Source organism: Cimex lectularius, unplaced genomic scaffold, assembly GCF_000648675.2.
Source record: "Cimex lectularius strain Harlan isolate CLEC.00 unplaced genomic scaffold, Clec_2.1 scaffold244, whole genome shotgun sequence".
Taxonomy (NCBI): Eukaryota; Metazoa; Arthropoda; class Insecta; order Hemiptera; family Cimicidae; genus Cimex; species Cimex lectularius.
Genome location: NW_019393120.1, coordinates 244,567 through 270,942, shown reverse-complemented (window position 1 = coordinate 270,942; position 26,376 = coordinate 244,567). Strand labels below are relative to the sequence as shown.

At 33.8% G+C, this 26,376-nt stretch overlaps 2 protein-coding genes across 3 annotated transcripts in view; one reads left to right on the top strand and one right to left on the bottom strand.

Annotated features, from left to right (window-relative positions):
- The window catches only part of LOC106666693 (carboxypeptidase N subunit 2-like), a 259,862-nt gene that overhangs the window by 112,015 nt on the left and 121,471 nt on the right, over nucleotides 1-26,376 (bottom strand). For both annotated transcript variants that reach the window (XM_014394049.2, XM_024229903.1), the window contains exon 4: nucleotides 1,042-1,070. The gene's annotated coding sequence lies outside the window, so the exon portion shown is untranslated. The remainder of the gene's footprint in view (nucleotides 1-1,041; nucleotides 1,071-26,376) is intronic.
- Nucleotides 13,856-14,670, top strand: LOC106666688 (zinc finger protein 512B-like). Its single transcript, XM_014394044.1, has one exon. It carries the CDS (start codon nucleotides 13,856-13,858, stop codon nucleotides 14,642-14,644), a length of 789 nt encoding a protein of 262 aa, XP_014249530.1. The 3' UTR covers nucleotides 14,645-14,670.

Here is a 26,376-nt window from a genome sequence, read left to right as displayed (position 1 = left end):
AATCAAAACGAATCACAGTTAGTATATAAAGAAATTAAAATGTATTTAATTGAAAGTGATTACTTATGTATCAACGTTATTTGTGATAATTACAAATAATAAACATAGTTGTACAATGATTTCCTTATATGTATATAATGAAATATGTTTTAAAGCATATTATTAAATTAAATGTGTGGCAATTATATCATAATTAATTGCAATTAATCATATTCATATGTAATGCTTATTAGCGATTATTAACTAAATAATTTAGAAAATATTCATATTTAGTAATTAATTACGTTCAATACAATATGAATATACCAAATCGCGAGGAAGCGAAAGGTCAAAAAGATGAACAAAGAAATTCGTTTGACGTGCTGTCCTCGATTATACCTTAAAATCCAAGTATTTTTGAGAAAGAAAAAATAATTTGATTACGGAAAAACACGTAATTTAAAAAAAAGTTCAAAAAGTCAACCTGAAAATCGAACTTCACTTTAATTTGGAAAAAGCGACACTAAAGACACGTGAAACCTGCTTGATTCGAAAAAACACACAACCCCAACACCCTACATTTACGTGTGGTGATTAGTGACCGTTAATCGATATTTATTTAGAAATCGTGAGATGCGGTCTGGTGTGATGTAGGTTTCAGAAAAACATTTTCTTTATCGTGCCAACGTTTCGATCTTTATTTAGATCATCTTCAGGGCCTGGGATTTACAATTTACTACATCAAGCTTCAAAAAGGTTTTTTCTTAGAAGAGGTGCGTAGTTCTGGAACGACGACCGTATATGAGGAAGGGTATTTTCCGTCTTAAAAACAATTAAAGAACAAAATCAGAAGATTAAAAAGAACAAAGCCGTACGAACTTGTGTAGTTAAAAATGAATAGTGAGTAGTGAAATGTAAATCTTATTATACCAATGGGTTTATAAGAATGTATACATTTATTTATTGTATAATATTATTGTAAAATTAATCTAATAAGACCAGTTTTAATAAATAAATTTAATTAAAAAGCAATTAAGAAATAAATAAAATTGCAACACTTACTTTTTTGGCTGCTGCAAGGACGTTGAAATCTATAAATAAAAGACATGAATTAATATGAAAGTAACATATTTTATTTATAATAAAGTGCATAACTACAAAAGGAGAACAGACACAAACAAACGTAATTACAGTTACACAACACGATTACGTCCAAAATCACAATTTAAAAATAATGTTTTACGACTAGTATAGTTTTTGGTGTCGGTTTATATAAGCTATAAGATGTTTTAAATTCCAAATCAATCATTGCGGTGACACCATGGGAGAATATCTGTTCGAGGGTATATTGTGTATAACGCACTAAGTGCTACATTAGTCTCATGTCAGCCACCAATCAAGTTAATGGAATAGTGCATTCGTAATGCCAATATGTAAATTTCACCTGTTAGATATTGGCGTTACGTCAGAATGGTAAACTGTATAACAACGCTCTTTGTAGTCTAATAAATGTCCTGATGCTGAGGGAGAGAAACGCCCTGGGGCTCCAGTTTGGCCTCTGTGGAATGGGATGCGGTGGAAAAGAAGGACCTGGGTAAATTGGAGGACCGTGGGTCTTTGAATTTCCGACTAAACTGTCTTGAAGGCGTTTGAATGCAGATACGAGGCCTGGAAGGGAAAATCCCCTTTCTACTTCTTGAAAAGAGATTCCTACATATCGAAGCATAATAAATATCTACATTCCGTCGCAGATTTTAACAATTTTTAAAACAAATATCGCCGTAACTGCGTGATATTTATCGTTAAGTTTTAGTGAAAATTATTAAACATATACGGTAAAATATAATTATTATGTTAATAAATAATAAAGAAGAAATCACATAACTGACCCATTACCAATATAGTTATTACAGGACCTTTCTTGTTATTTTAATTCGTAATGCATAATATAATACTGGTTAATATATTATTGTTAAAATCCGGCTTTAAATTATATCTTATGTAATGTTTATAACGTTTCTTTTTTGCAATAAAGTATTATTATTATTAAATTCACTAGTTTCGTGGTCCGCTTAACCAATTAATATCTTACAATTAATTAAGGTTTTCAGTTGAGATAAAAAAGTCAATGGCACGAGCGGGATTCGAACCCACGATCTTCGGCTTGATACGCTGCTGCTCTACCACTTGAGCTATCGTGACCTCGATCCACTAGGACACCAACCTCCCATCTCAACCACACCTTTTGAATTTACCCTCCTTTTTGCCATTTTTCCACCATGAACACGAAACTAGTGAATTTAATAAGTTTAAAATGAAGTATACTTCACTAAAGCTCTCCGTGGCCATTTCATTTGTCGCCGAGAATCAAATTGATTACACGACATTTGAAAAATGGCAAAAAGGAGGGAAAATTCAAAAGTTATGGTTGAGATGGGAGGTTGGTGTCCGAGTGGATGGAGGTCACGATAGCTCAAGTAGTAGAGCAGCGGCGTATCTAGCCGAAGATCGTGGGTTCGAATCCCGCTCGTGCCATTGACTTTTTTATCTCAACTGAAAACCTTAATTGATTATTATTATTATATTATTATTGTTAAAATCCGGTTGTATGATATTGTCCATGCCGCACATAGTTAATAAATAAAACAATACTTGTAAACAATAATATATGATTTGATATGACGTATATTATCATTATTACATTATTGATAAAAAGTTAATTTATAACCACGATAGCTATCACTGGATAACTTCTTGATCCTAATAAACAATATAAAAATATTATTATCTTACCGTAATAAATAGGTTTTCGGTATTGGCAATGTTTTTAAAATTACTGGGTTAAAAAATTCAGCAACACACAAAAATTGTGAGATTTGCAAGGGCTCTTTTCATCCTTTAGTTTTATTACAGAAATGTAATGATATCAACAACGCTTATCGTGATGTTTTTTAGCTGTGTGAGGTGATGAACCTGGTAGTTTTGGTGGAGTGGATCCAAGTGCTTATTGCAACCGCGTATTGAGCCAAAGGTCGTGGGTTCGAATCCCGCTCATGACAGCTTTTTCATCTCAACCATGACTTTACATAAAAATAATAATTAATTGAAATAATTATGACCCCAAAACATATATGGATGAATATAGTAAGAAAAGAAGTAATCACTTCGTTGACAGTTCTGCGTGGCCACTTCATAGTCACTGAGAATTAAATCCTGTTTGCACACCATTTGAAAAATGGCAAAAAGAGAAAAATTCGAACGGCTGTAGGGGTAGATGGAGAGTTGGTGTCCGAGTGGATCGAAGTCACCATAGTTCAGATGGTTAGTGCAGCCGCGTATTGAGCCGAAGGTCGTGGGTTCGAATCCAGCTCGTGACATAGCTTTTTCATCTCAATCATGACCTTAGATAAAAATAATAATTAATTGAAATAATTATGACCCCAAAACATATATGGATGAATGTAGTAAGAAAAGAAGTAATCTCTTCGCTAACAGTTCACCGTGGCCACTTCATAAGACACTGAGAATCAAATCCTGATTAAAAGACATTTGAAAAATGGCAAAAAGGGAGAAAAATTCGAACGGTTGTAGGGTTAGATGGAGAGTTGGTGTCCGAGTGGATCGAAGACACCATAGCTCAAGTGGTTAGTGCAGCCGCGTATTGAGCCGAAGGTCGTGGGTTCGAATCCCGCTCATGACATAGCTTTTTCATCTCAAACATGACCTTAGATAAAAATAATGATTAATTAAAATAATTATGACCCCAAAACATATATGGATGAATACAGTAAGAAAAGAAGTAATCACTTCGTTAACAGTTCCCCGTGGCCACTACATAAGTCGCTGAGAATCAAATCCTGATTACAGGACATTTGAAAAATGGCAAAAAGAGAGAAAAATTGGAAAGGTTGTAGGGTGAGATGGAGAGTTGGTGTCCGAGTGGATCGAAGTCACCATAGCTCAAGTGGTTAGAGCAGAAACAAAACCGAAACCATGGATAAACTTTTTGCCAATTGTTGCATCAATCCCAAACTCTTCTTTGCTGATATTATGGTCGTTTATTGTTGCAGTCAATTAACGATATCAGTTTGAAAAGCGGGTAAAAAATATCAACTACTTATACAAAACGGATATGTCGCCAACATAAACGATAATAGCTCTGATATGTGAAATGTTGAAAGCATGTCACCTTTTAAGAAAGAAAAACAAATGATAAAATAAGTGGGGCCACATGCATGTTGGCAATATAAAAACTTTAAACTAAAAACTAAGCAGTCAGAATAAAAAACTAAACTAAAAAATATATAAAAGAGAAAATGTTCAAGTATTTTCTATGAACTATGTAAAAGTTTTGTTTAATTTTTTGCATGGAAACTTTCTGCTGAAATGAGATTTCGAATAATTAAAAGAAATGTTATGGCTAGTTGGGCTGAAGCAAGAATGAAGTGATGTATAAAAGTAACAAATGTTTGTATACAAGTAAAAATGTTTTTTTAAGTGACCATAAATATTAAAGAACACCAGTTTTATCTAATTGCGCAATAATTTAACTAGTACTACATTCTTCATAACCACTTCACCTGGTTATAGTCAAGCATAGTTAATAAGTACTTTTTAAGCATTAGTTTATTTTTATGAATAGTAGTCTCGTGTCAAATTCGTTTTTAATACGTATGAATACATTTTCCTCGGGTATATTGATTTCTTTTTTTATATTATTTTTATAACTCGTAGATAAAAGTGTACTGAGGGGATGGTATAATAATTGAAAAATCGTTCCATAGCTCCTCCAATTCTTTCTCCTTGAGGATAACTTTTTTGCGGAGTTTTTTGTTCATTTATTTACCACCATTTCAAACTTTGAAAACTTTTTCGGTCTTATTCACAAATTTATTTTTCCACCCACCTATTCAGAGCTTTCAATTTCGCTTGGTTATAAAGTTATCTCAGCACTTCATTGGGTTTTTACGCAGGGCAATTAGGGCATATTGTCCGGTGTAAACTAAAAAAATATTGAGTTTTTTGTATCGAGAAAATATCAAAAGAGATGGGATTTGAATGGAACAAATATTTTATAATTTTGTAGCCAGCTGATGTATGATTTATAGACAAATGAAATTGAATAAAATTATAATCGAATTTTTAAATCAATAATATTTTTTAGTTTTCAGGTCCACAAACTAAGTAAAATTTATAGGAAAATGGTATTAAAAAGTTAGTTCATAACCAGTCTTGTTATTCTAATAGCAGAAGTGCCACGTTTCTTAGATTAAGTTTCATAAGTTCACCATTTTTCACCCGACAGAGCCGAATACACCACCATCCATTTCCCTGTCATTTTAAACAAATGGCTTTAATTCCAGTCGTACGTCTAAAGGAGAACGTCTAAAAATCTACCTTGCCTTGAGAAAAGTGGAGGCCGAGGTGTGAGATAGGCGGGATTCTCAAGTCGGCCTCGCTGACTTAGTAGAGCGAAGGGCGTCTAAGGTGTAAATCCTTTGGCCCAATGGGCCCTTGGGTAACCTGTAATCCCAACCCTTCTGTCCCCAAGTCTAGAACTATATCTGGTAACCAAATATCAGAAGCTGGACCATTGTTTAATTAATTTTCATATATTTGAATTTGTCTGCCTTCTATGGCGTTGGGTTGCCAAATTTAAAACTTATTCGTCTATTAAAAGAAACCATGAAATATGAAAGCCAAATATGTTGTCTACGTTGAGCGAAAATAACGTAGAAATTAAAAAAATATCAATAATAATGGGAAATAGCAAATAAAAGAGTAAATCTGACACTTCATAAGTCATTTATATCCGGAATATTCAGTACGTTTTACATTTGTTCTTAATTTCTTTTACATTACTACTCGTCTATTTTTTTTTTTTTTTTTTTGGTTTGATTGCCTTTCCTTCGATACAAATAAATAGCGGTCTATTTCAACCAATTTATTTATTGATGACGATGCATTTTGTATTCAATCTGGCTCCCCTCTTCAGGAGAACATATTTTTAATTAACTACGAAGTTATATGCACCCTCGTTGCCGGTATTTTTGAAAAAAGGCCATTTGTAAGTATTAACGGTATCTTAACCGTTGCGGCCGCCGACGCTCTCCTAAAATATTATTACATTAAATAAAAACAATGAAACCAAAATGCATTCTAAATTAAGGCAGAAGGTTTTAAGGGAGTTAATTTTTTTCTTATAAACAGATTATTTATGCTGCATTAAGAAAAATAACATATATATTACAATAAATGTCAATATGCAAGTATTACTTCAAACGAAGTAAATCTGCCAATTCTGCTCTTTTATATCTGCCGAATTGAACAATTAGTTATAAATGGTTACTTATAATTGCCGGGCAAATTTTCATATATTTTCTTTCTTTCATGTTCCACTGACTCCTAGTGAGCAGTTTTTACTCACTGAGCATAATTATTATACACAGGTTCCTTAAAAAAAAATGTGATCTAATGTCTAAAAAGCTAAATAATCATCTAATTAACTTGATATTTCTTTCACTTTGTTTAAGAAATTAACAATAAAGTACAACATTTCAAAAGTTAGTATTTAGAGTGATCTTCGGAATAATTAATTTATGACAACAGATAGAATAGAATAAGAATAACAATATTATCATGATATTGAATATAGTTTTTATGATATTCGTCCACTTTACGTCTTGATGTAGGGCACAAAAACTTCACATGTTAGACGCAAGCTTCAAACTAATTTTTGTGTCATTTATATTTTTAGCATTGAGGCACACTTCTCTACTGCCTTTGACATTCGCTGTTGCAGGTTGCCAAAGTTTTAACAAGCTCTAGTTTATGGTGTGCTGCGCCTCTACTTGAAGAATCCTAAGTCCCCAACAAGGCTCCTGGCCATGTCAGTCACTATACATATTTCGTAGCCTTGGTTGGGATATATGGCAATTTTGATCAGATCGTATTTTATCTTTGCTCTTCAACTTTTGATCATTTTTTTTGCCCATGGCATTTCACCGATTTTGGTTTTGTACAATAAGACTGCACGGATGTATTTACACGTTTTCAAAGACTCCAGCATGCCTTTTTTTATAGTTTTGTATAAGCGCTGCCTTTTTATACATCCATTTCACGCAGGCTACGTTGTTCATTTTAAATCATTTATTTAAAAATTATCACAATTATATTGAATCATTTTGTTCACTTTATTCTCATTAAAACCAGACTAGTGCGAGTTCAAATAAATAAATACTGACTATTAAATAATAGCTTACCTTTTCACTACAATAATTTTTTTTCGATTAAGATTATAGCGTAAATAAGATTAAACTGAGTCATAAAACCCATACGTAATAAAGCCCAGTGAAACCTGAACTATCTCTGTCTTAAATCGTCAGAAGATCTAAACCACATTATTGGGCAATGTCCCGTTTATAGTCCAATAAGAAATATTATATCTTCCTCTGATAAACGACACTACTATTAGTGATGGGTTCCTGCGGGTTTTTATTACATACAATGCGCAATACATTAAAAACTTGATATTTAACTTAAATGCCAAAAAATAAATCGTTATTAATAAACCAACAAAAAATTCACAAAATAAATAATGCTTAAGTATATTGTTTAAAATTATGAAATCAATAATGATTTGTAGTATCTCGATATTTTATACTAAATATAACAATGGCCAATGTTAAATCAATGAATAATTATGCAGATTCAATTTGTTACATAAATTCTTATTTACCTTCATTCTCAGTTTAGTCCTATTCGCTTTTATTATCTTTATGTATACTATTATTAATATTGTTGTATTTACAATTTGTTGTAAATACTTTATTTCTGTATAAATAAATAAACGGTTTCGTGGGCCGCAACGATCCCAAGTCGAATCCAGCGGCCCTGATTCGAACCCAACATACAATTTTTCTTGTACAAAAAACCGAAGGTTGATATAAAAATAATAAAGAAAGTCGTTTGTATTATTATATTTTTCTTTCGTTCTTTTTATTGAATGGTATGGTAATTTAAGCTAGTAACAATTTAGGTCTAGAACCAACAACAATAATAATGCAATAATAATACATTATTATTAATTATAATGCATTATTTTTGGTGGTTTTGGGGATTTTGTCAGTACTTCGTTTTTAGTCAATACGTACAATGTTTTTTGGTAACTGTAATTTGAACGCCTACAAAATAATTCATTTGAATTTTTTTTTACAATTTTTCTTTTTAATTTTATTTACACCCCTGTAAAATATTGAAGTTTAATTTTTGTAAGTAATTAAGTTTAAGTATTTAGTAATTTTTAAATTAACATATGTTATATTACGGTTATTTTTCTCCTTTATTTTGGTATCAATAAGGTTTTTTTCTGTTTACCTGTTGTAAGGTATACAAAGGTAATCAGAAAAGAATTATGTATTACTGCTTATGTAGGATCTTACATCTATTTGTATGGAGGAAGTCTATATAATCTGTTTCGCAGATTTTTTACTGGCAGCCAATCTTCAAATATTGGCAAAAAATACATTAAAAAATGGGATGATAAGCCGGTATAGAATATTACAATATACTGAAAGTTTGTGTAAACCACAAATATAAGTAATTAAAATATGACAAATAATTTAAAATAGGTAATAATATATTACTAAATAATTATATCAACTTAATTATTTAATGAGAATGTTCACATTTTGCAAACATATACTTTCTATCATTTCTATCTCAGTGATTTTTAATATTTTGCAATACAATCAGCCTTTATTCACATAACAATTGAAATAACACATAATTAATGACCAGGATCGATTAAACAAATTTGTTGCATTTTCTAAACTGTAAATTACAATTTTTGATTGAAAAAATTAAACGTGTATTTTCTGATAACAGTTTCTTCATGTCGCTCTTTTGTCTTTTATGAAAATAACTGTAAAAAAGAATTAAAGAAGCTTAACATGTAATAAGGAAAAATAAATTTTTTCCAAACAATAAAATAATCCTTTCTTGAGAATAAACTTACGAGAATTATAGTGGCACAGTTCTTATCAAATCACGGACAACATTTACTGGATTTTCCCCCATAATTCTAGCATGGTGCTGGAAGGATTTCTTCGCCGTCGAACACCTTTGCCAAGTACATCCCAAAGATAGGACTGAGATTAAGTGCTTCGAGCTAGTTTGGTCGATGGAAACGTAGAAGACTTTCCGGCTATTAGGTAAGAGCAAATCGTTCCTTACGGGTAATTTCAAAAGAAGAGAATAGTTAATTTGGATAATTCCAAATTCATCATCCTAAGACCTGATCCTGGCAATTGGCAGAAATCCGTTGATTATTTCTACTTCAGGCAAAAACACGAACTAATTTCCTCCGTGACAACCTATTTTGAATTTTGTGTCCCAAGATCTTATTCCAAAAGTTCATGAAAATCTTGAAACAAAACTAAGTTTTTAACATGAACAATCTAACAATGTTGATGTAGGTTCAAAAAGAGAAATTATACAGCATTGAAACGAATGTAATAAAAAACCCATATACGTATATGTGTGACAATTGACCGCAATAATTATTTTAATTAATTATATTTTTTATCTAAGGTCTTGGTTCAGATAAAAAGCTTGTAAAAATAATTATAATAAAGTTCAAATTAGATAAAATAAGATTTGTGAATTTTTCAAGCATATCACAGGTCATCCTGCTAATGTCTTTTTTATTTTTGTTTGCTAAAAAATCATATTTAAGTGGTTTAAAGGATACTTAAAAAGAATCCAAATTCGTTTAAAAAAATTGACCGACTTTGCTGGAATCGTCTGTCTCTGCTGTAATACGATCCTAAATGTTATCTTCTTTTCTTACAATAAAGCTGATGTCTTGGAATAAATATCAAAAAATTAGTTTACATTATATTTGCTCGGCTCCTAGGGCTCATTGGCAAGAACACTAGGAAACGTGTTTAATTTTTCAACCTAGTATCACAAAAAAAAATAATTAAAATTGGCAATTCCACGTTCATACGTTGTTTGTCAAATTTCGATAGAGATATATAAATAGGAAAATATCATTTTCCTTTAATATATTTTCTTTAAGGAAACTATTTTTATCCTGAAATAATGCTGAAGTTCGTGTAGCCCGTTCATGTTATGAAATTATTTGTTTTGTATGATTTTCATGAATTAGTAGCATATCACCTTGGGACGCACGGCATCGACAGCTTCAGTTTTTTATTGGAAACTTTCCTCGCAAGTATGTTGTCGGTTTTGACTCCAGGTCCAGGAAAATAATTTTTTAATATTATAATTAACCACCAATAAAATACATATGATATGTCAATCTTTTAAGTAGATCATAGGACATCCCCCTCCGAAATGTTTATATTTTGTTTGTTATAAAAATCGTATTTAAGTGTTTTAAAGGTTTAAAGGATACTTAAAAAGAATCCAAATTCGTTTTTAAAAATTTACCGACGTTCCTGGAAGCGTCTTATCGTTTTGGTAAATTTCCATTTTCTAATCTGCTTTAATACAATCCTGAATGTTAACTTTTTTATTTCGTAAAGAGTGTAAATAATAAAATATCTTTTTTAAAATATATTTTCTTTAAGAAAACTATGTTTATCCTGAAGAAATGCTGAGGAAGTTCATGTAGCCCGTTCATTTTACGAAATTAGATGCTTTCATGATTTTCATGAATTAGTAGAATATCATCTTGGGACGCACGGCATCGTCAGTTTCAGTTTTCTACTGGAAACATTTCCCGTAAGTATTGTTGTCGCTTGTGGACTCCAGGTCCAGGAAAATAATTTTTTAATATTATAAATTAACCAGTTGGATTTTTCTGACGGTCCAGCGAGAGTTAACCAGGCTAGGATATAAGAAGGAAATAGTAGCAAAACCAAATTAAAACCTCAAAATGTAATGTGAATTATGAAATAAGCCAATTGTAATTCTAATTCTGCCAAATATTATATTATAATTAAATAATTACGTATATTGTGAAACATATATGCGTATTATGATGAACCTCATCAACCGTGTACCAGTATATTATCAATCATACATAGTCTATTAGATCCTTGTTTTATTGACCAATTCATTAATGTGTGGCATAATTTAACAATTTAATCATTTAGTGATTATTTGAAGATCGTGAGATGCGGTCTGGTGTGACGTAGGTTTCATAAAAACATTTTCTTTATCGTGCCAAAGTTTCGATCTTTATTGAGATCATCTTCAGGGCCTGGGATATATAAACAGTGTTTAAATTTTACAAATATATGTAGGATGTGATAAAAATGAATTTGTACAGTGCTAGAAATTTTAGGTTCAATCAGTATTTGTACTCACTCAAAAAGTTTGTTTTCTGAGTAGATGTGTCATTATGGTGTGTTGTGTTGAGAGTTCCTGTGAGATATTGATGTTTTATATTTATATACGTTGGATTTTGAAGGGGTGGAGAAAGAAGTCGGTATAGAAAGACATTTTTGTATGAAGATTCGGCTTCTTTGAGGTGAAAGGAGCCGACAGTGGGAAAAAATGGTAATGGTTCGGCCTAATTTTAATCATTAACTAACGGTCACTAAACACCACACATTAATCATTTAGTTTATTTTTATAACAATGAATTTTTTTAAACCAAAAATTCAACTGAATACTTTTTTACCTTTTTTGATTGGATACATCAAAAAGTTCCAGTTGAAATAAAATAACAGTAACAGCACGAGACACAATAATGACAGACGTACAGAAAACACACACTTTGAGTTCTGAAGATGATCTCAATAAAATTCGGAACGTTGACACGGTCAGGAAAATGTTTTTCTAAACGTACATCACACCAGACCACAACACACGATCTCTAAATGAACAACATACAATATATAGGTTTTAGAAAAACATTACCTTTCTCGTGCCAACGTTTCGATCTTTATTGAAATCATCTTCAGGGCTCAAAGTGTTTGTTTTCTGTGTAGACCGCATCTCACGATCTCCAAATAATCATTAACTAACGGTCACTAAAACACCACACATTTATACAATACATAACTTCACTGCCATTATTTCGTCATCTTTGGTTTTCTTCGTTCCTCCGTTTAGAATACTTTTCACTAAGCTCCTTCCCAAAGAATTAATGGGGAAGGTTTTATAGAGACGGCGTGTTTGCCGTCTTTGTTCTTTGTCAGCATTAAGGAATAAAGGAGAACAAGCAGACCATGAGTAATAATCAACCTTCCAACAAGGAGAGATTCGTCCCCTTCTTTTTATCTTTCAAACAATAAGTCTTCGTAATAATCGGTCCAAGTTAAATTCTAATTGGTAGTTATTTTTTCAATAAGTAGCTTTTATAAAGAACAATTGAAGAAGTTTTTATAGGTTTATATTAGATCTTATTGAGTTTCTGCATTTTTAAAACGTTAAACATTATAAACAATGCGGGTAAAAGCATTCGTTGGGTACAACGAATAATATTTATACTGATCCACTGAGTTTCTTGAAAGAGAAAGCCCACCTTTATGGTTAAAATCACGATCTTGTCAAATGAAGGAAGGGAAATGTTGCCGGATGATCCCCATCCCCACAATCGAAAAAAGCCACTGACACCCCAAATCCGGATAGGGTTGACGTGACTGCCTCCGTATAAATATGTGCGGTTCTGACAAATGGATATCAACAAAATGCTGAGGCATCCATTAGAGTCAAAAGCACGCGTCGATCCAGATAAAATTTGTGTTGGTTTTTTCCTTATATAAGGCAGGGATCATAAATTTTCCTTTCAAACGGAAAAAAGCACCAACTGATTAATTGAAGCTACTCTCTTAAACTTAATGCCCGTCCGTTGAAACTTTGTATTGAAATGAGAGCCTTGGATCGTTTCGCGTGAACATGCTCAAAATATTAATGTACATTTTATTCAATATATATTTACAATATTTGTTTTGCTGGGTCAGTGGACAACAAAATTTGTGTACGGACGACAGTCATATTGATTTCAACGACCAAACTGTTCATGTACAAACTAAAATTTAGCAAGTGGGTTGGCAACAAGAGTTAAATATTATAGTATTTCATTGATAATAATGTATTTTAGCAATTTTGTAGTCATACAATTTATACGTTAATTTTCTACTCTTAAATTGTACGTAAATATTATGCTTTACAATTATTATTATTATTATTAAAATAATTTTTGCGTACTATTGACAATGAATACGTAAAGTTATTAAGAGATAAAAGATTAAGTTTTTACACCGTTTTACTCGTACTTTTGGAACATAATTTATTGTATTTGCCAAAGTTATTTCGTACTATGCTTATTTAAATATTTGAATGATCTATTTTATCATTAAACAGGTTAAATTGATAAAACCGTAAGCCCAAAGTTCAGATTCATTGATGTTGTTAACTTTGGTTCTTTTTCTACAATGTTTGCTCTCGTTTTTACACTTCCCTACGGATTTCGATTATAACTAGTTTTAAAACCAGGTTATTGCCTCGGATGTTTTTCATAATTTCTGTAAGTGTTTGTCTACGGCATTTGTGTTCGACTTCAAAAGTCGACGGGCAATGCTTCTCTGCGTGACCTGCGGGGGAGGTGAACCTGTAATTCGTCCGTTACCGTACATCGGCATGTTGGTCTGTCGGTCTGGTGTCGGCTTTTTGCCATTTTCATTGTTGGCCCTTTTAAACCAAAATGAAGAAAAATGTATAAACAGTGAGTTTGTTATGTCATCGTAAACATCATACCTTTCTGTATGAATGAGCATGAACTTATTTTATAATTAGTTACACAAAGGAATAGAAAGGGACGGGCATGGTTTGGCACAGTCGAGTGGGAGATTCTTAATATATAAAGAGAGTGTGTTAATTGGAAAAGTATCAGTTCAGCATGAAGTTGTTAACAGTTCTAGTGTTAAGTGTTACTGCACTCGCCTCGGCAGGTGTACCGAGAGAGAAAAGGTCTGACAAAGGATTTGAAGAGTTTCACCATGAGCCTGAGAAAAAGTACGAACACGACGAGCATCATGAACACCACGTAAAGACCATCACCGTCGTCAAGAAAGTTCCAGAGCCTTTTCCAGTCGAAGTTGTGAAGAAAGTACCATATGAGGTAAAAGTTCCGGTAGATAAACCCTACCCTGTTTACGTTCCCAAACCGTACCCAGTTTACGTGGAGAAGAAAGTTCCTTACGAAGTCAAAGTACCAGTACCTAAACCATACACCGTAGAAAAGAAGGTCACCTATGAAGTAAAAGTACCAGTCGACAAGCCTTATCCCGTTCATGTCGAAAAACCATACCCAGTCTACGTCGAAAAGAAAGTTCCTTATACTGTCGAAAAGAAGGTTCCTTATGAAGTCAAAGTTCCAGTTGAAAAGCCGTACCCTGTCCATGTACCAGTCGAGAAAATAGTACATGTACCTGTTGAAAAAGTTGTTCACTACGAAGTCAAAGTACCAGTTGAGAAACCAGTCCCAGTTCATGTCGAAAAGCCTTACCCTGTCTACGTCGAAAAAAAAGTTCCTTACACCGTTGAAAAGAAGGTTCCTTATGAAGTCAAAGTTCCAGTGAAAATCCCAATTGAAGTGCCATACAAAGTTGATATGAAGAAACATCATCACCACCACCATCACCATCACCATGATCATCACGGTCATTATGAATCATTTCACTTCTAGAATGTATTCACACAAAAAATCCTTTTTAAAATGAAAATAATATCTTTTTGTATTTTTTAAATAAATTGTTTGTCAAAAGTTCGTTTAGTTAAATGCTCCCCTCGCAATACCAATTAAATTGTGAGATTTCCTTGTTCGGTGTGGGGGTTGAAGAAAGGGTGGTTTTATCAATTCATATTATTTTGGTCCGAGTGAAAGGTAGCGAATAAATAGGTGTTTATTAACAAAATTGTATGTATTTTACAGCAATAAGAATAATCTAGGGAAATTGCCAGAGCACTGCCTGGAGAGAAATATTCTGTATACATAAATTAGGTGGGAAAATGTAGGAAAATATATAGGAAAAACTACATGCTATGGGATGTAAGGATGTAAAATTAAACTACATGTAAGGATGTAAAATTAAGTTACAAGAAATGAGTTCACACATTTATATAAATAATATTACGCAAGTTGATTAAATAACTATAGATCACAACTTACAGTTAGAAATATCATCAGATTTTGACTAGAGGTATGGACTTAAATTGAATGTATTTAGTTTTCAGGTACATATAAGGTATTTTTCTAAGTCGTGTTTCTAGAACAGACCAATGGATTGCCTTTATAATCCGAACCATTTTGAATACAGAATAATCCAGGTGGTGCGTGGTTTTAGTGGACTGTAGTCTGAAATAAATGTAAAAAATAGGGAATGAAATTAAAAATAAACTCATCTTCTGCTGCAGTTCATTATCAAAACGAGGGTTATGTGAGGGGGCTGAAATGGAAAAGAGTGTTGGACGATGATAGGATAGGGATGAAAACACAACTACGTCTCGGCACACTCAGCGAGAGCTTCAGTCGGTGGATTGCCACGACGATCGCGAGAGAATTAATACAATTAAATATTTTATCTTTGCTATGTGCGATCTGCGGAACCCACTATTTTATCGGGCACTGTTTGTCAAACGAACTGGGCAATGAATTAAGTAGTTTACTCACTGATACGAGAACTAATGCCGGTCAGAGGAAAGTTGCACCGAACACCGGCCTCCCGGTAGAGTTCAAAGAACATAAACATCCCCCAACCATAAAGCCAGAAACACACTTACTCGATGCTACGCCATGCGACGCTACCCGATGCTACCCGACGCAAATCTAAACTCCGATTTTCCATAAGGTTGCATTACCCCCGTGCACATCACCCGATGCTATGCCACGCTAACCTACCCGACGCTCTGCGATCCCCACTGTCCAGATTTTCGTCGGGTCGCATCGAGTACAGTCGAAGACAAAAGAACCGGACACTCATATTTTTATTCAAACTACATGTATTATTGTCGTTATATTAATTACGACATACTTATTTTCATATAAACCAAATTAACTGTAATTAAAAATTAATTAGTTTTTATTTAAAAAATTAATTTTAATGGTTTGGTAGAAAATTAATCAAAACACCGGAATACGATTTTTTGATATAATGAATTTAACTAACAATTTATTGTACTCGCTTCGGCGGTACATATACTAAAATTGGAACAATTTATTACACGGTTTTGCTCATAAAATTTAATTAACAATTTATTTCATAGTTTTGCTCGTAAAATTACACCATTTTGTAATGTCGGGTAGCATCAGAACAGGACACTCATATTTTTTGTAGTTTATTTCAAACTAAGTACATGTAATTTTGTCGTTATATTAATTACAACATGTTATTTTAATGTAAACCAAATTAAACGAGATCAAAAATGCATAAGTTTTTATAAACATTGTTTAATTATGATGGTTAGGAGTAACTTTATTTAAAACAATTAAGTTTAACAAACAATTTATTAGATGGTTGTGCTCATAAAATTTAACTAACAATTTATTACAAGGTTTTGCTCAAAATAGTGCATTAAGAACAAAAGATGCGTTGCGATTGTGATAGTGATTATTGTGATAAACGCTGTGGACTGTACGCGACGGGTGCTTGCGTCGGATAGATGTGCACACCCCACCAAAACGTGGCAAGACGTCGGGTAGCGTCGCATGGCGTAGCATCGGGTAAATGTGTTCCTGGCTTAAGCCCCGTCAACTGCACCGATCGTGAAGACCCAACGCGACACGATCATTTAAAATAATTACAATTAAAATAAACTAAAATAAAAGGAATACTCTCAAAGTTGAATCAAAATTCCCAGGGAAAGACAACAAGTAACGAAACTGATTATTCTTCACACAACCTACCACCGATGTTATATACAATTACATTAAAATTTTGTTACAGAATGGAAGCGGATTTAATTTGACAATCAAGCGCTTATAAACTCCCGAAAACACCTCCTTCACTACTCCTAATGGCCATTTCAAAGTAGGTTGATTTGGCTGATCAACAATTCCTACGACTCCCGCCTTCAGAGAGGGTACCATTTTAATCCATTTTCTCCCAACTTGAACTTGAAAATATTCTGTCTGAATTAAAACTGAATTGAGCACATAGGTGAGAATTTGAGTCCAGATTAGTCGAAAACATAGGGATTGACTGCCTTCATATTCGACTCCCAAATTCCCCCAAAATGGGGAGCTCCAGGTGGGACAAATTTCTATTTTATTCGATAGTTCTCTAGATCTTGAACCAAAGCATTATGATATGCCTCGGAATTAAAAATCATGGTAAGCCATTCGAGCTCCTTCTTAGCCCCCCCCCCACAAAATTTGTTGCACAATACGAATAGATAACCTGATAGGGACCTCGACGAGAAAAAAATCTGCGAAATGCATTTAAAAACAATGAAGACAATTTGGACACGAGTTCAATGAAGACGGTCTTTATCGACAAATAGATAAACAGATGTAGGCCTTTGAGAGGACTGATTTGCGACGCTATAGAAATATTAATTGGACCGGACTCGCCGGTCAAAGCAAAGTTGGACCGACCACCTGCCTTCCGGTACAGAGTTCAAAGGGTGTAAACACCAGGTGTCTGTAATTTCTGTAATTGCATAGATGGTAGCAAGCTGCAAAGATTTATTTTGAACCACTTGAAGTCTGCTAATATTCGCCTGAAACGAAGGCTTACATAAAATTGGTTTAACAATGGCCTCATATAAAAGCAGCATTTAGTGTTCTTAGTTCATATTCCCTCCTGACCAATGAATTTTATCTTGGCCAACAAAATTTTTTATGTGTTAACTAAAATTTAATTTGGAATGGAATGTTATTCTTAAGTAAGTTATCGTTTTAGATCAATCAAAGGATTTTCTATTTGGTGCAGAAATGCGGTCTTCCAAGTTCCATTGGAAACGATTTTTGGGAATCGTCCAGGAACAGCAGAGTGAAATGTCATCAGCTTGTAATGCTAGCTGACAAAAGTTAGGTTTCCCTAGCGCAGTTAAATAATAAAATAACGTAGGGCTCAAAATCGACCCTTGACGAAAACCTTATTTATTTAATCTTGAAAAGAAATTTGTTGAAACCTTTATCAATAAATTACAATTAATTAAGGTTTTTAGTTGAGATAAAAAAGTCAATGGTACCACTTGAGCTATCGTGACCTCGATCCACTCGGACACCAACTTCCCATCTCAACCCCACCTTTTGAATTTTCCCTCCTTTTTGCCATTTTTCATGGGTTGAGATGGGAAATTGGTGTCCGAGTGGATCGAGGTCACGATAGCTCAAGTGGTAGAGCAGCGGCGTATCTAGCCGAAGATCGTGGGTTCGAATCCCGCTCGTGCCATTGACTTTTTTATCTCAACTAAAAACTTTAATTAATTGTAATATATTAATTGATCAAGCGGACCACGAAATTAGTGAACTTTATCAATAAGTAGAGAATTATGAAAGGCAATAGGACAGAGGTCTTCTTGTTTAAATAATTAAAGGCTTTTTCGAGTTATTTAGAGATTTTAAACACCCATGTGCTGTTGTCTGAATAAACAAATGAAAAAACTGTAATTACAAAATGAAAATACCTCTCCATCAGATAACAGAACACAATTGTTTACAAAACCTCCCAATGGAGGTGTCTCCCGTGGGATATTCACATAAATCAAAAATAGGCATAAACAAAAATAAATTAAATTAGTTGTATTTTGTAATTCACAGTGTTAAATACATAAAAAAAATTGAGCACAGAGACCCCACACTGAAGTTGGCAAAATGCATAAACGGGTCTGAAAGGCCAACAGAACTAGGAAAGGTAAACCAGGATGAACAGTAATGACCAAATTGCAGTTTACTTATAGTCCGATCTAGTTAATGTGATGTGATTTTAAATAAAAATAACATCTTTCAATTAATTAATCTTTATGTAAGGTATTGGTTGAGATAAAAAAGTTAGTGTCACGAGCGGGGTTCGAACCCACGACTTTCGGCTAAATACGCCGCTGCTCTACCACTTGAGCTATCGTGACTTCGATCCCCTCGGACACCAACTTCCCATCTCAACCCAACCTTTCGAATTTTCCCTCCTTTTTGTCATTTTTTTTATCTCAACCAATACCTTAGATAACGATTAATTAATTGCAAGATTTTATTCAGTCAATCTAATGAATTTAATAAAAATAAAAATGGAGGTGTGAGTTTTTAAAGCAAAATTTAGGTTTCTGGGGCGCATCTAGAAAATTTCAAAACAATGAAAATCGATCCTTGCAGAACGCCTGCGTTAATGACGAAAGAAAATGAAACATAATTATGAAAGAAAATACGTGAGAGGTAGTGTTGTTTGAATAATTAAAAGTATTTTCTATTTATTTAGACATTTTGGTCCAGCACGCTGTGGTCTTTTAAATTAATGAAATTTAATTAAAAAGGAACTTGAAAAAGAACAAAAGAAGAAGACAAAGACATCTCCATAAGTTCCGAAAAATATATAATAAAAAATAAAATTAAAAAATTAAAAATGATTATAAAACCTGCTGGAGGAAATGTCTTAAATAGAAAATATGCAGAACAAAATTACTCCTCAGTTTAAAAGTAAAAAGTAAAGGACTTCACAGGCCAAACACTAAAGAAAGAGATATGCGGAAATAGTACAGTCGTTATTGCGATGTGGAGTTAAATTAAAATTTTAAAAAATATATATTTGGGCTTTTAAATTAAGACTTATGAGAATAAACTGACTTTCACCACGGCGATAATTCCGACAGTTGTTAATCCCCACGATCAGGCCCGAGGTAATAGACCTTAAAGACTTGTTTAATATAACTGATGATGGTAATCGATGCCTGCCGCTTCTGCCGGGATTAGGCAAGGGGTCAGTAATGGCAGCAGGATCATGACTGTCCAATATCGACCTGTACGCCAAAATAGGATTTGTGTCCGGCGTTAATTGGGTCGCAAATCTCCCAAGAAGGTATTTTACATGCTTGTCACGGGATAATAATGGATAACAAGTCTCAAAACATAACCATTAACTAAATGATTATTTGGGCTGTTTTAATTAATGTAATTTTTATTAATATATTAGTTTGGATATGTTCGGGCAATTATGTAAGAAATAATATGAATTTAATAATTAAAATGAGCGGTTATAATTACGAATATTTGTAGTGACGGTTTGCTGCGCAAATGTGTGGTTTCTGCAATTCTTCCACAAAAGTATTCCCCCCTTGGTTTCATAAAATCGAGCGAAAAGACTAAATTTTGTTGCAAATAGCCGTGCTATAACCTCTCCACGAGTGCCATTGTCGTTAATCATATGAGAGTGTGTTTGGCACAGGTTCGGTTGACCTTGGCGTTGGAAGATGAGAAGGAATGGTCGCGAATGGGGTTGTTAGGGAGTGTAAGAACAGGGTTGAACATAGGGGCACTGGGAAGACTTACTGGCATACATCCAATATCGTAATTAACAACCTTACGAGATATCCCTCCGCCGGTAGCCTTCGACCACGTCTCTTCTAATCCCTTTATGAAACCCACCAACCCTTCTTTTACGACCCAGTTAGCAAGCTGTGACTTACAACTGTTCTAATATTTACTCGCTCTCTGGAATGCAAATTGGTTTACTTTAAACATATTCATCATAAATGTATTCCTTACGTTTCAAACGGAATTCCAAAAGGAAATTGCTCCAACAAAATCAATCAAACAACGAGACACCAGACAACCATCAGACACAAACCAATTCATTTAATTATTATCAATGATGAATAAAAAATCAAAATACAATAAATGAATTTTTTGAAGAATAAAACAAATTCTAACTTTACAATGCGATTGGATAGAGATGAGGAAGGACCTTCCGGTCAAACGTCACTAATTTTTCTTTATTCGTGAGAGAGATCTCTTTGACCTTTGTTGCGGAATAAGGCTTCTTTTAAGCCAAAGATTGTATTTGGTCACTTTCGACGGCAAAAAGGCAGCTAGGACTTCCTTTCTAAGGAGAAATTCTTGCTTTTCAGCTTGACAACAAAACCTCGATCATATAGAAAAATTAAACTTTCATATAAATTCACCATTTTTCGTGGTCCGTTTGACCAATTAATAACATTCAATTAATTAAGGTTTTAAGTTGAGATAAAAAAGTCAATGTCACGAGCGGGATTCGAACCCTCGACCTTCGGATTGACACGCCTACTCTACCACACTCCATCTCAAGGAGGGAAAATTCAAAAAGGTGGGGTTGAGATGGGAAGTTAGGGCCCGAGGGGATCGAGGTCACGATAACTCAAGTGGTAGAGTAGCGGCATATCAAGCCGAAGGTCGTGGGTTCGAATCCCGCTCGTGACACTGACTTTTTTATCTCAACTTAAAACCTTAATTAATTGAATTTCATATAAATGCTCAACAATAAAATTTACTCGTGTCATATTTTTTAATGATTATGGTTCAGGGTTTAACAGTAAATTAAGGTAAGTAAGAAAAACGGAAGTTAAATTAGGATAAATTATAAAAACACTAGTTCTTCCGATATACAAACCACTTCTCGATAATCTTCAAACAAACTTGTTAATCGTTAAATCCATTACATTTCGTAGTCCGATAGACCAAATAATTTCTTTCAATTAATTAATCTTTATGTAAGGTATGGGTTGAAATGAAAAAGTCATTGTCTCGAGGGGGATTCGAACCCAGCCGAAGGTCGTGGGGTCGAATCCCACTCGTGACACTGACTTTTTCATTTCAATCAATACCTTACTTAAAGATTAATTAATTGAAAGTTCTTAATCATTATTTAACTACAATCTAAAATGAAAAACATTTTATGCGATTTGAAAAAATAATATACAAAAGTTTAATTTAAAAATAAAAAATGAATACTAAAAAAAACACAATTGTTTATAAATGCGTGTAATACATGTAAGATAATTAGATCTGATGAGAATATTTGGAAAATTATAGGTGGTCTTGGTTTTTTTAATTCCTCGACATTTTTTGATCAAAAATCAGATTCTAAAGGTCATGTAAACATATTCAGCTGTCCAGCTTTTTCTAATGACTTGATTATGTTAATACTATTTAAAATTAAGTCATTATATACTTTTTTTAAAGTATCTTATTTCAATATATAAAAAAAAGTAAAGAAAGAAAGAAGACTTTCAATCGGATGTTTATAGTTAGACACGGTGAGACCGGGTAATAGCCGTGTTCAGCGATCGGTAAACACATGGTTAATCACTTCCGTTTGGGATGGTGGAAGGGAAAGGAAAAAAATCATAATGATTGCGCCTACGATCGTCTCGCAGGCGTTTAAATGACAAGGATTTTAAAAAGTTCTCTGTTACAAAACTGGATTGCCTTTTCCGCTCTGGCAAATGAGTCTTTCTACTAGAAGACAGATGGCCTACGTTTTGGGCCATTTAAATTAATCCATAATTGTATGCTACGTCCTAATTTACGAAGCTAAGCGCTAGTTGACCGTAAGCCCTCTGGGGAAAAAGGCTAGTACTTTTTCTTACTTATCGTAATTTACATTAATTGGGCTGTTACAACCAAGCATTTGTGTTATTTGTAAAGCCCTGTGAGCTCTTTTTACGTTTAATCACGTATGTAAGTTAGGTAATATGAGAATAGCAGCTACTAGAAAAGCAGACAATAAGCAGAGTATTGTATAAATAGATTGAAATAGTAAATTTTTTATATTACGTTTCGGAATAGTCCGAAGGATGATAGGAAGCTTGTGGAAAAGAAGGGAAGAAGCTGGGCCCTAGTCGACCGACATGGAAGAAGTCCAGGAGGCTAAAACGAAATAAAGGGGGTGTCTAGAAGAAAACCTCGCAGCCGCCCGAAGAATCGAAAAGTATAAACAATACAGAAAGATTGATGCCCTAGTCCGAGAGGGAGAGAGAGAGAGAGAGAGAGAGAGAGAGAGAGAGAGAGAGAGAGAGAGAGAGAGAGAGAGAGAGAGAGAGGAGTAGAAAGGAGGGAGATGGTGATGGAGAGGGAGAGAGATAAAAAGAGAGAGAGAAGGTAGAAAGGAGCGAGAGGGAGAATAAAGGGAGAAGATAGAAAGGAGGGAGAGGGAGAGAGATAAAAAGAGAGAGAGAAGGTAGAAAGGAGCGAGAGGGAGAATAACGGGAGATAGAAAGGAGGGAGAGGGAGAGAGATAAAAAGAGAGAGAGAAGGTAGAAAGGAGCGAGAGGTAGATGGAGAGGGAGAGAGATAAAAAGAGATGTAGAGAAGTTAGAAAGGAGCGAGAGTGAGATGGAGAGGGAGAAAGATAAAAAGAGAAAGAGAAGGTCGAAAGAAGGGAGAGGGAGTGAGGTAAAAAAGAGAGAGAAGTTAGAAAGGAGGGAGAGAGATAAAACGAGAGAGAGAGAGAGGGAGAGAGAGAAGCTAGAAAGGAGAGAGTCGGATAGAGGGTGAGAGGGAGAAAGGAGAGACAAAAATAAGACAGAAGAAAAAAGAATGATTCGTAAATATAAATTAATTGAATTAATAAATGTTTATTCTGTTTATAAGCGTTACAATTTATTAAAAACTTTTTAAATAAATAATTTTTAGTAGACATAATGAGAAAAAAAGAGAGATAGAAAGAAAGAGAGAGAGAGACAGAGACAGAAACAGAGAGAGGTATAGACAGAGAAAGAGTGAGCGTGGAGGTGAGAGGGATACAAAATGAGAGAGAGTGTGTGAGAGGGAGAGAGAGCGTGCGAGGGAGGGAGGGTGGGGGTATAGAGAGAGAATCTACCACACTGGATACAATTTTTAGAAAATAGTAGTAGATACCCAAATAAACATATATTTTCTTCACTTGAAAACGGTTAAGAAAATGTGTAAGTTAGTTTTAGAGTAATTCAACTTTATTTTTATGTATTAGTATAGAATTTTTAATACTTTATTACAAAATTTTGATTACCTATTTAAAACTACTTTCTTTTATTTCGAAAGTAATACATTATGAACACGAGTGTATTAAAACGTTGTGTTCACATATTCACCTCGTTCAACAGTCTGTTGTTGAAAAATTAGCAAGAGCTCAATTCTAAATCAGTCCATTTGAGAAAACAATATTTCAAATTCCCTTTGCAGCCTGCAGTCGCAAGGCATTCATGAATAATTATCGAAACAAGTGCCGAAAGCAAGTGTTTACACATTGAACGAACTGTTTCAAATAAATATTTATATAATTGCTAGCGAATACAATGATAAAGAGCGAAATAACCGGAGGAAGCCGGTGGAATTTTGTCTACGTCTTTGGAAACGTGAGAAATGGACCTATTTGTATTTTCCGTTCAGGTTCATTTCTCTTCCATAACGGGGTCCGAGGGCATATTCATTTCGAATTGATAAACAAACTCGTAACAGTAACAAATAAAGACTATTTCCCAACTGTTCACAAAGACGGAGAAGGCATTTCGCAAACGACAGCCGGTTCGGGCAACTGCGTTGTAACTTTAAACTGTTTCGAACCGGTTTCATAGTCAAACCTTTGCAATAACGTTGAAAGTAGATGCACCTTGTAAATAGGAACAACCATAAAAAGTTATTCCGATATGTATACCCTAGAGAGAGATAGAGATATGGAGAGAGGGAGAGAGGGTGAGAGATTGAAAGAGAGGGAGAGAGAGAGATTGAGAGTGTGGGAGGGAGAGAAAGAGAGAGAGAGAGAGAGAGAGAGAGAGAAAGTATGAGGGAGTGACGGACGGACGGACGGTGGGAGGGAGGGGAGAGAGAGAGAGAGAGAGAGAGAGAGAGAGAGAGAGAGAGAGAGAGAGAGAGAGAGAGAGAGAAAGTATGAGGGAGTGAAGGAGAGAGAGAGTGAGGGGGAGAGAGAGAGAGAGATATAGAGAGAAAGCATGAGGGAGTGATGGAGAGAGAGAGAGATTGAGAGAGTGAGGGGGAGAGAGAGAGAGAGATAGATAGAGAAAGTATGAGGGTGTGATGGAGGGAGGGATGGAAGGTGGGCGGGGGAGAGTGAGTGGAAGAGAGAGAGAGTAAGAGAGAGAGGGTGAGAGTGAGGAGGAGAGAGAGAGAGAGCATGAGGGAGTGATGGAGGGAGGGAGAGAGAGAGAGAGAGTGAGACATGATGATGATGAACGCTTTATTTATCAATCACACAAGATTTGATCTGAAGGATCATCTTACATCTAATGTGAAATACAATGGTTACTAATTTTACTCTACTTCTCATTCATTAAACATTAATTACTTCGAATAACCTTATTCTTGAGGTCAATATGTTCCATATATTCGTTTTACATTGAACTATGTATGTATTTACTTAAAATTGCTTATCGAAATAAATATTCTAATTTACATACTAATTGAGCAATTAAAAAGCAAATTACTAATAAAATAAGTGAACAAAAATACTTTTCAATACTGTGCAGTATAAATCATGAATTACCAATATAAATCTACAAATAAAACTTTACTCACTAAATAGTAATATAAAACACTAAAACAAGATAAAACAACAAAAGAAGTTAAATTTAAGACACCAATCATAACTAGATAAGAGATGATTTTTAAGACTATTATGGAAATCTTTGATATTTTTACATCGTTTTAGGTGTGTAGGTCATCTGAAAATTTTATTGCACCTTTTGCTGAGAATGACCTATTAAAAGTTTTGGTTTTGTGCTTAACGACACGCAGACGATAGTTTGCCAACCTAGTAGCTCTATCATGAATCTGAGACTTGTACTTAAAGTTCAAATATAGATAATTTGGGTTTTGAGCATTGAAAACTTTAAAAACTTTACTTGATAGATTGCATTAGTTAAAGCTAGTTATTTTGAGAAATTTGAGTTGCGAAAACTTATTATTTATAAAGCTATCACATTTCAGGTTCAGGATACACATAAGTTTAACTTTAAGTTTAGCAATTTTTCTATTTGTGTTATTGCTCCTAGACCATAATTTATGTGTGAAAAGATTAGAGTTGATACAAGTTGTTTTTTGATATTTACGTTGTACTTTGCAAAACTTAACTGAAGGTCGAGTAATTTTGATTTTTGATTTTTAATACCTGTATATCCCATGATAGATTCGTGGTAAGCGTTAAACCCAGATATTTTACATTTTCTTCATATTTTAAAAAGATGTTATCAATTTTAATTTCATTTACATCATCAAGGTTCAATTTTTCTAATAATTTATTATGGCCAAAAATTATTGATTTGCATTTAGTTGGGATTAACGCTAACATATGGTTATTATTCCAGTCTGCTAGTCTTACAAAGTCAGCGTATATTTTTTCGATTTGTTCGTTAATATTATCAACTTTTGCATTGTTATAAGCTTTGTCATCCTGTGTTTTTATCATCCCACTTCTGTTTGTTAAATATGTGTGAAACCGGTTAATTACATTATCG

Bases quoted from the DNA above. Each gene is read 5' to 3' on its own strand.
- LOC106666688 (XM_014394044.1), top strand. From the start codon at position 13,856: ATGAAGTTGTTAACAGTTCTAGTGTTAAGTGTTACTGCACTCGCCTCG.